Source organism: Nomascus leucogenys, chromosome 8, assembly GCF_006542625.1.
Source record: "Nomascus leucogenys isolate Asia chromosome 8, Asia_NLE_v1, whole genome shotgun sequence".
Taxonomy (NCBI): Eukaryota; Metazoa; Chordata; class Mammalia; order Primates; family Hylobatidae; genus Nomascus; species Nomascus leucogenys.
The window spans coordinates 74,240,159-74,255,958 of NC_044388.1; the positions used below are offsets into that span (position 1 = coordinate 74,240,159).

General features: G+C 36.7%; 1 protein-coding gene across 2 annotated transcripts in view; it reads right to left on the minus strand.

Moving 5' to 3' along the window:
• The window catches only part of SLC17A1 (solute carrier family 17 member 1), a 38,616-nt gene that overhangs the window by 5,400 nt on the left and 17,416 nt on the right, over positions 1–15,800 (minus strand). The window contains exons 7-11 of one of the 2 annotated variants that reach the window (XM_030817405.1): positions 14,121–14,239; positions 13,857–14,018; positions 12,664–12,796; positions 12,424–12,571; positions 1,563–1,653 (exon numbers count right to left, since the gene is read on the minus strand). In XM_030817405.1, the coding sequence (XP_030673265.1) occupies positions 1,563–1,653; positions 12,424–12,571; positions 12,664–12,796; positions 13,857–14,018; positions 14,121–14,239 (653 nt within the window). The remainder of the gene's footprint in view (positions 1–1,562; positions 1,654–12,423; positions 12,572–12,663; positions 12,797–13,856; positions 14,019–14,120; positions 14,240–15,800) is intronic. The other variant, XM_030817406.1, reaches the window with a different exon arrangement.

Below are 15,800 nucleotides of genomic sequence, written 5' to 3' on the forward strand. Positions count from 1 at the left end.
TTAGTAGCCTTGCAGTCATCCTTCTGAATAATACTAGTTGCTGCATCAAAGGGAAAGAATAGCCTCCTGGTTTCTAATGCTTCTTCTCAGAATTTACACATATCACTTCCTCTCATATTTCATTGGCCACAATCACTTACAAGAATACATCTAACTTCAAAGAAGTGGGGAAATGCCCAAGAGGAGAACCAGAAAAGTTATTGCAGCTACAATAATCGACTTCCCAGGCTTGCCTTCTGGTCACCAAATATTTGATTCACTCAAATTTCAAATGCTCAGAAGAGTATTCAGTTTTTCTCTCCTTTTAAAGCTGAGGCAGGGGCAGATGAGAACTGTCTAAGTTAACTTATAGGCAGAGACAATTTTGGACAGTTCTGGAGCCACATTTCTTTCCACATCTTGGATGTTTGCAGAGAAATTAGCTCCGCTAACAACTTTTGGAAGTCGGCTCTGCACACCTGAGTGAACTCAATGGAAGAATAAAGGCACTATGCTCAGAGGGAGGAAACAGACCATGGCCACCTGGTGCTTCCCATTTCTAATGAGGCCACTTCTCTGACCAGGGAGCTTCTATGGTTCTAGTGATGCTTTCTTCTTTTCTGATACCATAAATACAGAGATTGTGGTGGTGGAAGACTCTTCTTTATGGGAAATGTGGCCATGGTGGATGCAGACCATCTCTCCCTGTCCCAACTTTGGGATAAGGAGCATTTGGAGGAATTATCTACACACTACCATTCCTTTGGTTGTAAGTGTTCCTCCAAATAAAGTTTATATGTGATCCACATGGTGCTAGTGGTATGAAGGTGTAGTTCTTTGTGAGTACAGATTTATGCCAGCATTTCCATTCTGACACTTCTTATTTGAGTGGCTTTAGGATGTTATCTCTTGTCTTCTGCTTGTTCATTATAACTGAATACATAGATTACCCAGGATAGGCAAAGACCCAAGGCAGCCAGTGGCTCCAATGGTCATTTACCTCTCTGGAATCAGGCTATTCTTTCATTTTTAATCTGTGAAATGTTCTTTTGCTTTACTTTTTTTGCAGATGAGGCATGCATTTAAAATAACTGTTAAAATTTGATAGGGCATTTTCAGTGTCCTTAAAAGGAAGATTTCAGGTAACTTTGTCCATGACATGTGCAAAAACAGAAGTCTGCCTTCATAGTCAGACTTAGGTCAGTCTTTAACTTTATTTACTTGTGATTTTTCATTCTTTTTTTGAGAAAACTGTATCTTGTTACTTATATTACCACTCAGCCAGTCAAATACCTGTATTGATCAATCCATATATTCATTATCAAAAATAACAGAAGTCCACTTCTGTACCAATGGGCAATTACTAAAGAGTTCTCAACATATCGAATTGACAAATAATGAGATAGAAATTGTATTATTTGTAGATTTGGAGAGATGCCTGATTTGACCAAATTTATTTTCATATGATGCAAAAACTCATAAGTCATCTCCTTCTGGCATCTTCTCTGCAATTTTTCATGTGTGTAATCTTTCTCTATACAATTAATATTGGAAAAATAACTACACATCTGTATGTTTCTTACCTGCTTAAGGATCAATCCAGTCAAAGTGGAAGCAATTAGTCCTCCTATCATTCCAGTTAAAGTTGAACATGCTTTAATAAATCCAAAATATCTATGCATAAAAGAATAATACACAAATGTAAAGTAGTACAAATACTGCAGGAAATGCAAACCTAATCACATTAAATTTAAGAGAGATAATTGCTCATTTTGCAAGTTCCTACTTCTCAAATTCCATTAAGATGTTAGAAAAAGTATATGAATATAGGCAACTTTCTAGTGTCACCACAGAGTCAGAAAGGTTGGCATTAGCAGTAAAGAATATGATGATATTAATAAAATGGGATTATATTTAGAATAAAACCCAGTAGAATTAGAAAATATGTAAGTTCCATTGAGAAATTCAGATGGTGATATGTTTTGGTAATGGGAACTGGTTTGGGGTTAATAAAAAATTGAAGGTCTTTGTTCACCTGGTTTACTCCCGTAGGTCCAGAGCTACTGACCTCCAAAATTGCTTCCAATACTCAGGCAAGGAAATCAGAAGCCTAGTTTACAAGCAACTATAATTGGCCAATCCTGGAAACTCAAACCAATTCCAGCAGAAAATTAGCTACAAATGCAGTGAAGCTGCAGCGAACGATAGATAAAGGGGTCAAACCCATCAGCCATGAAGAGCAAGCTGGTGCTGTTTGGAGAGCAGAATCAGTGTCTAATCAAGAAATGAGTTCAGTCCAGGGCTGGGAGTCTGTTTTTCCTGCCCTATAGATTTCATCATTAAAGTTCAGTGTGTTCAAGTCCTCCCCTTTATGAGATGCAGAGTTTCTTGTTTCTTTTTTTTCTGATCTTCTTATTTCCCTAGTCTTTCCCATTCCTACTCTGCCTTTACATGTTGAGTATGGGAGGAGGTGCCTGTTTTGTTTATTAATTTGTGGGTCCCTGTTCATAGAGGAGTCACATCAAGACCTAGAGTCCTTGAATGTTGAGCTATATGTAGTCACTGGGTAGGATTAGAGTTGTCTCTTTTTGACGATCTAGGGAGTGTGTTGTAATGGGTGAAGAAGTACATTTATGGTTATGAACATCCACAGGTAGAGCTTGGAGTGGAAACTACAAATTGTCCCCACTATTCATTGTTCTCTTTTTCATTTCAGCAATAGAACCCCTGGAGTTTAGGTGGGAACTGGGACCACTCATGACTTTTGTGAGCCCTTTCCACTTTTGCTTTCATGAACCTCTTCCCCCATAAAAATATTAAAAATTATATTTTATGACTGCTCTGGCATAAAGGCAAATACATTAACATTATACATTAAATCATTTTCTTCCACCTAGGAGTTTGTTTTTTATCTTTCAACTTGGAAAACACTTTCATGAGTTCCTAAAAATATTGTAGGCCATAGATACCATATCTTCTGTGCAAATATGATTTGAAGATAGAAATATGATTATTAAATTATTAGTGCATTTTAATTTACAATATTCTGTATCACATAGGGTATTATTGTTTTCATTTTGCAAATTCAGTTATATTAGATTTGCCCTAATATTTTTCCTCTTCATTTCTCTTCTTTTGTTCCTATACTTCTGTGATTATTTATCTGGGATTATTATTCTGTGATTATTTATCTGTAATTATTTCATTTCTGCCTGAAGAATTCTCATTTAGTAATCCTTTCATTGGAGGTCTATGACTGCTGAATTCTCTCAGTTTGCCTCGAAATGTTATTTTAACTTAGTTCTTGAAGGAAAGTTTTTGCTGGATACAGACTTCTAGGTTAACAGTAATTTTCCTTTTTGCATTTTAGAGATATCAATTGATTGGCTCTGGCTTTCATTGTTTCTGTTAAGAAGGCAGATGTCAATTTTATTATTGCTTTTTTGGAAGTAATGAGCCTTTTCTAGGTGGCTGTTTTAAAGATTTTGTTTTCTCTCACTCTCTCTCTCTCTCTTTCTGTCACCTCCTCCCATTCAATTTTAGCAGTTTCACTAGATAGGTTTAGGTGTGGTTTTCTTTGTATTCATCCTATTATTTATTTATGACGTTTTAATGACCTTCTTCTTCTTCTTCTTCTTCTTCTTCTTCTTCTTCTTCTTCTTCTTCTTCTTCTTCTTCTTCTTTCTTCTTCTTCTTTTCTTCTTCTTCTTCTTTCTTCTTCTCCTTCTCCTTCTCCTTCTTCTTCTTCTCCTTCCTTTTTTCTGTGATGGAGTCTTGCTCTGTTGCCCAGGCGGGAGTGCAGTGGCCTGATCTCAGCTCACTGCAAGCTCCGCCTCCTGGGTTCATGCCATTCTCCTGCCTCAGCCTCTCAAGTAGCTGGGACTACAGGCACCTGCCACCTCGCCTGGCTAATTTTTTGTATTTTTAGTAGAGAAGGGGTTTCACCACGTTAGCCAGGATAGTCTCGATATCCTGACCTCATGATCTGCCTGCATCTACCTCCCAAAGTGCTGGGATTACAGGCATGAGCCACCGCGCCCGGCCCTGCAGGAATTTTTAAGATAGGTCTTGGAACTGAATAAATCAAATAAATACACGTCCTCATTTCTCTAGCAGTGAGTTTGTGTAGATCTAGTGGGCAAGCTTCTTTATAAAATTGTAAGAAAGTGAATTATTCTTGGTTGATTTTGCCTGTCTACCCCAAGGCCACTGCTCTACAAAACTTCAGAAAATTCTGTTCATATTGGATTTATGTTCTCCAGAGAGTGCTAACCCCACAAGGTACAATGTGAACAGTGTTCCCTGAGAGTTGAAAATGACAGAGCTACTTCTGTTAGTCATACTTATTATATCTCTAAAGGAGATATAATAACATCTTGAAAATAACATCTTGAAAAGAGCAAAAGTTTTTTGCCAAACAGGTCTGGATTAAAATCCTAGGTAAAATTTCAGACCAGTGGCGATATTTTGAGCTCAAAATTAAGTATCTGAACCTCAGTTTCTTTAGTTGTAAGATAAATATGACTAACTGGTAGGTTGTTATGAGAATTAATAATATATGAATAGGATATAATAACAATAATTATGGAGCAGCTAACCCTTACACAGTGCTTGCCAGAGTATGCTAGGTACTATTCTATATACTTGACCTACATTAACTTATTCAATTATCTTAATAACTCTATGAGTAAACATTCTCTTATTAATCCATTTTATGTGTGAAAAAAATCATCACAGAGAAGGTAAATAACTTGTTTGATATAAATGGCTGTGCTGATATTCAAATTCAACTGTCTAACTCTAGAATCTGTGCTTCTAATCATAAAGATATATTTTTCACATACATATATGACAGATGCATACATCTGAATATATTGTTAATGATTACTATCATTAATTAATGATTATATCTGACTTATATAGATATTTCTTCAGAACTTTTGGCCTGGTGGCTGTGAACAACAATGTAGCTTAGCTATCCAGAATTCTCAGCAGAAACCTTACAAGCCAGAAGGGATTGAGGTCTTATCTAAGCTTCCTTAAACAGAAAACAACTAACTGTCAGCCAAGAATTTTGCATCCAGCGAAACTAAGTTTCATAAATGAAGGAGAAATAAAGTCATTTTCAGAAACAAATGATGAGGGAATTTGTCACTAGCAGACTATCCCTACAAGAAATGCTAAAAGGAGTTCTAAATTCTGAAACAAAAGCTGATCTACACCAGAATAGAACCTCTTTAAAGCATAAAACCCACAAGGCCTACAAAACAATAACACAATGAAGAAAACAAAGTAGGTAACAATATGATAACTGGAATAGTACCTCACATCTCAATATTCACAGGGAAAGTGAATGGTCTAAATGCTCCACTTAAAAGATACAAAATGGCAGAATTAATAAAAAAAATCACAAAACAAATATTTGCTGTCTTCAAGAGACTCACCTAACTCATAAGGATTCATATAAACTCAAGGTAAAAGGGTAGAAAAATATCTTACACACAAATGGAAACCAAAAGTGAGCAGGAGTAGCTATTCTTACATCATAAAACAGAGTTTAAAGCCACAACAGTAAAAAAAGACAAAGGAGGTCATTATATTATGATTAAAAGATCAGTCAAACAAGAAGATATTACAATACTAAATTTATGTGGACTTAACATTGGAGCTCCGAGATTTATTTACATGTTTACCACTAGACCTAAGAAATGAGATAGACAGCAACACAATAACAGTGGAAGGCTTCAACACTCCACTGACAGCAGTAGACAGATCATCGAGACAGAAAGTCAACAAAGAAACAATAAACTTAAACTACACTTTAGAACAAATGGATCTAACATATTTACAGAACATTCTACCCAAGAACTGCAGAATATACAATCCTCTTACCAGCACATGAAACATTATCCAAGATACACCACATGATAGGCCACAAAAAAGTCTCAACAAATTTTTTAAAATTGATCAAGTATCTTATATTTAAAAATTATATCAAGTATCTTCTCAGACCACAATGGAATAAAACTAGAAATAAACTACAAAAGGAACCATGAAAACTATCCAAATACATGGAAATTAATCTGCTCCAGAATGGGTTTTGGGTTAACAATGAAATCAAGATTGAAACAAGTTACCAAAACATCTGGGATACAGCAAAAGCAATGCTAAGAGGAAAGTTTATAGTACTAAGTACCTATATCAAAAAGTCTGAAAGATCACAAATTGACAACCTAATGTCACACCTCTAGGAACTAGAGAAAAAAAGAACAAACTAAACCCAAAGCTAGAAGAAGAAAGGAAATAATGAAGATCAGAGTAGAATTAGATGAAATTGAAAGAAAAACAGTACAAAAGATCAATGAAACAGAAGGCTGGCTCTTTGAAAAGATAAATTAGATGATTAGCTAGATTAACCAAAAAAAGAGGAGAGAAGATTCCAATAAAACACAATTAGAAATGGAATTGGAGACACTGTAACACCACAGAAATACAAAAGACCATTAGAGACTACTATAAACACCTCTATGCACATAAACTAGAAAATCTAGAGGAAATGGACAAATTCCTGGAAACATACAACCCTTCTAGAGTAAATTAGGAAAAAATAGAAACCCTGAACAGAATAATAACAAGCAGTGAGATTAAATCAGTAATTTTAAAAAATTGCCAACAACAACAACAACAAAGCCCAGGGCCAGACAGATTCACAGCTGAATTCTACCAGACAATCAAAGAATTGGTGCCAATCCTACTGAAACTATTCCAAAAGATTGAGGAAGAGGAAATCCTCCTTAACTCATTCTATGAGGCCAGTGTCACCCTGATACCAAAATCAGAAAAGGCCATAACAAAAATGAAAAGTATAGATCAATATCCCTGATGAACATAGTTGAAAAATCCTCCACAAAATTCTAGCTAACCAAATCCAGCAGCACATCAAATAGATAGAATAATACACCATGATTAAGTGAGTATCATCCTAGGAATGCAAGCATGGTTTAACATATGCAAGCCAATAAATGTGATATATAACATAAATAGTTAAAAATAAAACCCATATGATCATTTCAACAGATACAGAAAATGCATTTGATAAAATCCAGCATCCTTTTAATAAATATCCTTAACAAATTAAGCATAGAAGGGACTTACCTCAAAATAATAAAAGTCACATATAGCAAACACAACCAACATCATACTGAATAGGGAAAAGTTGAAAGCATTCCTCCTGACGACTGGAACGAGACAAGGATGCCCACTTTCACCACTTCTGGTCAACATTTTACTGGAAGTTCTAGCCAGAGCAATTAGGCAAAATAAAGAAATAAAGAGCATTCAAACTGGAAAACAGGAAGTCAAAACCTAGGAAAAACTCTTCTGGACATTGGCCTAGGCAAAGAATTCATGATTAAGACCCCCAAAACAAATGCAAAAGAAACAAAAATAAATAAATGGGACCTAGTTAAACTAAAGAGATTCTGTACAGCAAAAGAAATAATTATCAGAGTAAACAGATAACCCACAGAATGGGTGAAAAGATTTGCAAACTATGCATTGACAAAGAACTAATATCCACAATCTACAAGGAACTCAAACAAATCAGCAGGAAAAACATAATCTCATCAAAAATTGGGCAATTGGCATGAATAGACATTTCCCAAAAAAGAAAATATACAAATGGCCCACAAACATAAGAAAAAATGCTCAACATTACTAATCAACAGTGAAATGCAAATTAAAACCATAATGAGATACTACCTTACTCCTGGAAGAATGGCCATTATTAAAAAGTTAAAAAACAATAGACGTTGTGGATGTGGTAAAAAGAGATTGCTTAATACACTGCTGGTGGGAATGTAAATTACAACTTCTATGGAAAACATTATGGAGATTTCCAAAAGAACTGAAAGTAGATCTACCATCCGATCCAGAAATTCCGCTACTGGGTATCTACCCAAAAGAAAATAATTGTAAAAACAAACAAACAAAACACCTGCATGTGTATATTTACTGCAGCACAATTCACAGTTGGAAAGATATGGAACCAACCTCAGTGCCCATCAACTGATGCATGTATAAAGAAAATGTGGTATAGATACACAATTGAATACTACTCAGCCATTTAAAAGAATGAGGCCGGCACGGTGTGGCTCACGCTTGCAATCCCAGCACTTTGGGAGGCCAAGGGGGGCGGATCACGAGGTCAGGAGATCGAGACCACGGTGAAACCCCATGTCTACTAAAAAATACAAAAAAATTAGCCGGGCGTGGTGGCAGGCGCCTGTAGTCCCAGCTACTCGGAGAGGCTGAGGCAGGAGAATGGAGTGAACTCGGGAGGCGGAGCTTGCAGTGAGCCGAGATCACGCCACTGCACTCCAGCCTGGGCGACAGAGCAGGACTCCGTCTCAAAAAAAAAAAAAGAAAAGAATGAAATAACGTCTTTTGCAGTAGCTTGGATGAAGCTGGAGACCATTGTTCTAAGTGAAGTAACTCAGGAATGGAAAACCAAATGCCATATGTTTTTTAAAATTATTATTTCAATAATTTGGGGGAACAGGTGGTATTTGGTTACAGGGATACATTCTTTAGTGAGGATATTTGAGATTTTGGTGCACCCATCATCTGAGCAGTGCACATTGCACCCAATGTGTAGTATTTTAACCCTCACTCCCCTCCCACCCTTTTCCCTGAGTCCCTAGAGTCCATTGTTATTCTTATACCTATGTCCTCATTGTTTAGCTCCGCAGTTATAAGTGAGAACATAGAATGTTTGATTTTCCATTCCCGAGTTACAAGTTACTTTGCTTAGAATAATGGTCTCCAACTTCATCCAGGTTACTGCGAATGGCATTATTTTGTTTCTTTTTATGACTGAGTAGTATTCCATAATATATATATCACCACATTTTCTTTATCTACTTATTGTTTGATGGGGATTTAGGCTGGTTCCATATTTTTGCAGTTGCGAGTTGTGCTGTTATAAACATGCATGTGCAAGTGTCCTTTTCATATAATGACTTCTTTTCCTCTGGGTAGATACGCAGTAGTGGGATTGCTGGGTCAAATGGTATTCTACTTCTAGTTCTGTAAGGAATCTCCACACCGTCTTCCATAGTGGTGTACTAGTTTACATTCCCACCAACAGTGTAAAGGTGTTCCCTTTTCACCACACCCATGCCAACATCTATTATTATTTTGTTTTTTAATTATGGCCATTCTTGCAGGAGTAAGGTGGTATCACATTGTGGTTATGATATGCATTTCCCTGATAATTAGTGATGTGGAGCATTTTTTCATATGCTTGCCGCCAAATGTCATATGTTTTCACTTATAAGTGGGAGCTAAGCTATGGGTATACAAAGGCATACAGAGTGATATAATGAACAATGGAGACTCAGAGGGGGGAAAATGGGAGGAGGGACAAGGGATAAAAAACCACATATTGGGTACAATGTACACTATTCCCATGATGGATGCACTAAAATCTTAGACATCACCACTGTCAATTCATCCATGTAACCAAAAACCACTTGTATCCCAAAAGCTATTGAAATAAAAAGAATATTTTTTTAAAAAAATTCAGAATTAACAAGGAACTCCAACCTAACAACAAAATATAAATAACCACATTAAAAAAGTGGAAAAAAAGACATAAGTAGACATTTTCAAAAGAAGACATACAAATGGACAATAAGCATATGAAAAAAACTTCCAACATCACTAATCCTCAGAGTAGTGCAAATTAAAACCATGATGAGATAGCGTCTTATACCAGTCAGAATGATTATTATTAAAGTCAAAAAACAACAGATGTTGATGAGGATGCACAGAAAAAGCAATGCTTATACACTGTTAGTGGAAATGTAAATTAGTACAACCTCTATGGAAAACAGTACGGAGATTTCTCAAAGAACTACAAATAGAACTACCATTAGATCCTGCAATTCTGCTACTGGGTGTCTACTCAAAGGAAAAGATATTACTGTATCAAAAAGATATCTGCACTCATGTGTTTACTGCAACACTATTCACAATAGCAAAGATATCAACCTAAGTGTCCATCAATAGATGATTAGATGAGGAAAATGTGGTTCATATGCACAATGGAATACTACTCTGCCATAAAAAGAATGAAATCATGTCTTTTTCAGCAACATGGATGGAAATAGAGGCCCTTGTCTTAAGTGAAACAACTCAGAAACAGAAAACCAAATACTGCAAGTTCTCAGTTACAAAGTAAGAACTAAATAACGTATACACATGGACAGAGTGTAGAATAACAGACATTAGAGACTTGGAAGAGTGGGAGGAGGGTGAGGGTTAAAAAATTACTTAATAGGTACGATGTACATTATTCAAGTAATGGTTACCCTAAAAACCCAAACTTCACCACTACATAATATATCCACTTAACAAAACTGTATTTGCATGCCTTAAATTTATACAAAAACAAACAACTTTTAGAAGCGCTTTTGAGAGCTTGGATTTAAGAAAGAAAAAGATTTTTTAAAACTTCCCTAGTTACAGTGAACTATCCACACACACACACAAATCAATGAAACAATCCCACATATAATAGTTACAAGAAAAAAATTCTTAAAATAAATTTAACTGAATAGGTGAAAGACCACAATGAAAACTAAAACGTTGGTGGAAGATATTGAAGAAGACACAAACAAATGTAAAGATATCCTGTGCTTATGGATAGGAAGAATTAATGTTGTTAAAATGTCGGTACGATCCAAAGCAATCTAAAGATTCAATGCAATCCTTATCAAAATTCCTGACATTCTTCGCAGAAATAGAAAAAAAATCTTACAATTTCTGTGGAAGTACAAAAGGTCCCAAATAACCAAAGTAATCTTAAACCAAAATAACAAAACTGGAGGCATCACACTATCTGTCTTCAAAATATACTTCAAAGTTTTAATAATAAAAATAACACGATACTAGAATAAAAAGAGAAATTTTCAGAATAGAGAGTCCAGAAATAAATCCAACATTTAGGGTGAATTGATTTTTGACAGAGGTGCCAAGAACAACACAACATGGGGGAAGGATGGTGTCTTCAATAAATGCTGTTGGAACAACTGGGTATCCACATGCAGAAGAATGGAATTAGACTCATCTCGTGCCATATATAAAAATCAACTCAAAATGGATTAAAGACTTAAACGTAAGACCTGAAACTATAAAAGTACTAGAAGAAAACACAGGAGACAAGCTCTATGACTTTGACCTGGGCAATGATTTTTTTGGTTAGGATCACAAAAGCACAAGCAATGAAAGCAAAGGCAGACAAGTGGGATTATATCAAACTAAACAGCTTCTGCACAGGAAAAGAAACAATCAACAGATTGAAGAGACAACCTGAAGAATAGGAGAAAATATTTGCAGACTATACATATAATAAGCAGTTAATATCCAAAGAATACAAGGAACTCAAACTCAGTAACAAGAAAACAACCCAATTAAAAAATGGGCAAAGGACCTGAATAGACATTTTTCAAAAAAAGATATACTATCAACACGTATATGAAAAAAAATGCCCAACACCACTAATCATCAGGGAAATTCAAATTAAAACCACAATGAGATATCCCCCTACACCTATTAGAGTGTCTGTTATCAAAAATACAAAAGATAAGTGTTGGTGGGGATGTGGAAAAAAGGGGAACTTTTGCATACCATTGATGGGAATGTAAATTAGTACAGCTGGTATGGAAAACAGTATGGATGTTCCTCAAAAAATTAAAAGTAGAACCACTATATGATCCAGCAATTCCACTCCTGGGTGTCTATCCAAAGGAAATGAAGTGAGAATGTCAAAAGAGATATCTGCACTACCATGTTCATTGCAGCATTATTCACAATAGCCAAGACATAGGATCAACCTAAGTGTCCATCAGCAGATGAATGGGATAACAAACATGTGGTATATATACACAATGGGATACTATTCAGCCTAAAAATGAAGGAAATCAAGTCATTTGTGACAACTTGAATGAACCTGGAGGATATTAAGTGAAATAAGTCAGAAGCAGAAAGACAAACACTGCATGATCTCACTTACATGTGGAATCTTACAAAATTGGACTCAGAATTAGAGTAGAATAGTGATTACTAGGCACTGGGAGTGACATGTTAGCCAAAAGATACCAAATTTTATTTATATATGAGGAATAAGCTTAAGAGATCTATTGTATAACACAGTGACTATAGTATAAAACAATGTATTATATTCTTGAAAATTCCTAAGAGTAAATTTTGTGTTCCCACACACAAAAAAATGCTAAGTGTGTGAGGCAATGCATATGTTACTTTGCTCGATTTTAGCCATTCCACAAAGTATCCATATTTTAAATCATCATATTGTACACAATAAATATAGACAATATTTATTTGTTAAAGGTTAAAAAAAAGCGTACAAACAAATCCTACCTGGGAGCAATATCCAAGCCATTTATAAATACTCCACCCAAGCAAAAGCTGCCTGTTGCACCAGCAAGTATTAGGAAAACGACAATGCTGTAGAAGCTGGAACTCAGGTAAGGCAGGCATACACCAAAGATTGCAGGAAGGAGAAATCCTGGGGAGTGATTCAGACAACATAGTCAGGTGCATCCTAAAGATAGGGGAGAAGTATCTCCCAAGTGCTTAAATGTTCTGGCTGTTGCTTACCTGCTGCTGTGAAGAGTTTCCGCACAGCAATTACACTGAGAATATTCCTGGTCAGGAAGAAGTCTGATAACTGACCTGCTAGGTTACCACAGATGCAGGCAAACAAATAGGGAAGGGAAGACAAGAACCCATTCTGAAGAGGAAACATTATTCTTGGAGTGAGTTTGATGGGTAAAGCAGTACTGACACACAGAGTAATCCCTACGCTAAAATTTATTATCTAAAATGTGTACTTTCATATAGGAAACCATCAACATACAACAACAGAATTACTGCTGGGACCACATTACCCAAAAGAAAGAGAAAAATAGCTTTGAGGTCAGTAATATTTGTCATAATCTGTCAAATCTTCCAATTTCAGTATCATGAAACATAAAAGCACTGGATAATAGAGGAGGAAGACTACATTGGGAATGGGAAATACTGGCCCTGGGGAAAATGATAGAGAGGATAAAGATGACAATTACGGACATGCATATGGTGCTTACACTGGACCAGCTGCTACCAGTCCTTGCAACAACTTCAGGGTTTCATGAAGTATAAAACTGAGTCAGAGAGAGTTTATAAGACCTTACTGGTATGCCGGCCCCTAAGGCTGGTTTACTGGAAGCTCATTACAGAATGCGGCAAAGTGGTAAGCCCAGACAGACTCCATTTCTAAAGGAGTCTTGTCTTGTCTGGTTATTATGGTATCGAACAATAGGAGTTTGCCTGTATCAGTGATTCTCCAAGCCAGATGAGCAATGGGTATGCCAGTCCTTCCAAAGTAAGACTTGAGTCTTGGCTTCATAGCCCAGACTCATTGCCTTACCTTGGAGAGTATTGGTAAAAGCTTGGCAGAGTGACAGGGCTTGGCTAAGTGACTTTCATAGAAGGCCCCCAGTCCCTGCAGGGAATGGTGGTGTTGAGCCTTAAGTAATATACAAAGGGAGTCACACAGTGAATGGGAGATGGGGAATGTGTGGAAATATAGACGCACATGTGCTGTTGCTAGAGTGCCAGACACTTATGTCTACATCAGCGCCTTCTGTTTTGGGCAATGTTCATAGAAAGAGCAGAAACAGTTTCCAGGTGAAGAGCAGTAGCGAGACAGTGTGAGGAGCTGGCAAGAGCTGAGACTAGGGTCATTAAAGACAGAAAAATGTACATAGAGTCTTTCGTGAAGTTAAAAAAAAAACAAATAGTATACTTACCTCTTTTATATTAACATGAAGCATGGAGTTGATAAATATTGGAGTGTATAGTGTCATGATGGTATGTGACCACAAAAACGTAAAACTACCAATGGAAATAGCCCAGACTGGAAGCGACTTAAGCATAGCCTTGATAGGCAGAGATTGTCTACTTGAACTGACCTGGAAAGAAATTCATTAATAATTAGCACATTAGAACAAACTGGAACATGCTAAGTTTGGAGTAGAATCTGGGAGATGCCAATATGGAGAACTGTGTTCTACCTGCTGGACCAGGGAGGATGTGATGTATTCCTTTTCACTGATGCTTATACATGGGTGGTCCTTGGGGTCATCATAAAACAGAATGAACCAGAGAAGACATAGAGCACAGCCACAAGCACCTATCAAAGCAGGATAAGTTAGAATTGGAAGTTTCTGTTTGTAGTGGTTCTCTTTCCCAAATTGGCATTTTTCAATGTATTAGTCTGAGAACCTGGACCTCCTCTTTCTTTTTTGAAACTTTGCAACAAGGTTTGTGTTTTTCAGTCCTCCTTTTATCCACAGGGACCTCTTCCTACTAGAAATGGGGTAAGGCCTATGCCCTTTCCTGATCTCCTATCCTCTGCTCCCTCCACTCATGGCAGCTGGGCCTCCCTGCCCTCAGGCCCTCATCTTTTCAAATTCCTCATGTGTTCCACCATAAGAGGATGGCACAGCTGAGCCTGCACAGGGCTTGACAATTGCCCAGTTGCTTTGTTTTGTTTTGTTTTGTTTTTAATGTTTAAGTTTAGGGATACATGTGCAGGTTAGTTATATAGGTAAACTTGTGTCATAGGGGTTTATTGTACAGATTATTTCATCACCCAGGTATTAAGCCTAGTATCCATTAGTTATTTTTCCTGATCCTCTGCCTCTTCCCACCCTCTACCCAGTGGTAGAGGTTGTTCCTCTCAGTGTATGTTGTTCCCCTCTATGCGTTCACGTGTTCTCATCATTTAGCTCCCACTTATAAATGAGAACATGCGGTATTTAGTTTTCTGTTACTGTGTTAGTTTGCTAAGGAGAATGGCCCCCAGCTCCATCCATTTCCCTGCAAAGGACATGATCTTATTCTTTTTATGGCTGCATAGTATTCAATGGTGTATATGTACCACATTTTGTTTATCCAGTCTATCATTGATGGGTATTTAGGTTGACTCCATGTCTTTGCTATTATCACCCAGTTTTGACAGCTTAGCCTCAGCCATGGTTCCTGAGATACAGCCCAGGCTTCAGGGATTATTGGAGTTCTATAAGAGTTTGACAAATTGTTTCTATGAGTTTTTTATATTAATAATTTGACTGTGAGGAATTCTCCACTGGGACAGAAAGTATATAGTGCTCATCAGTCAGTCTTACAGAAGACTTGCATTCATTTGACAAATATTGATTAAGTGCCGTTTATTTACCATGCACCTATTTTAAGTACTGGGGATATAGCAGTGAATAAAACAGATAAAAATCCCTGCCTTTGTGGAGTTGATTTTGTAGTGGATAAAAAAGAAAAAAATTATTTTATTCAATCAACTCCCCGAAAATTCATATAATACTGTTTATTATCTCTTTTTCAAAATGAGCAAACTGAGACTCAGAAAGATCAAATTATTTGTGGGACACAAATGTTAGTGAGTGGTAGTTTACCCATAAGCATGAATTATATTGTCCAGGGAGAAACTACACCCCTAGATGGGGAGGCTGGGGTGCTGGAAATAAAAATACTATAATAGAAATAAAGAATGCCTTTGATGCATCAGTAGACTAGACATGACCAAGAAAAAATCAGTGAGCTTGATAAAATGGCTATAGAAATTTCTAAAACTGAATTGCAAAGACAGAAAAAAGAACTAAAAAGACAGAATGGGCTGGGCACGGTGGCTCACGCCTGTAATCCCAGCACTTTGGAAGGCTGAGGTGGGTGGATCA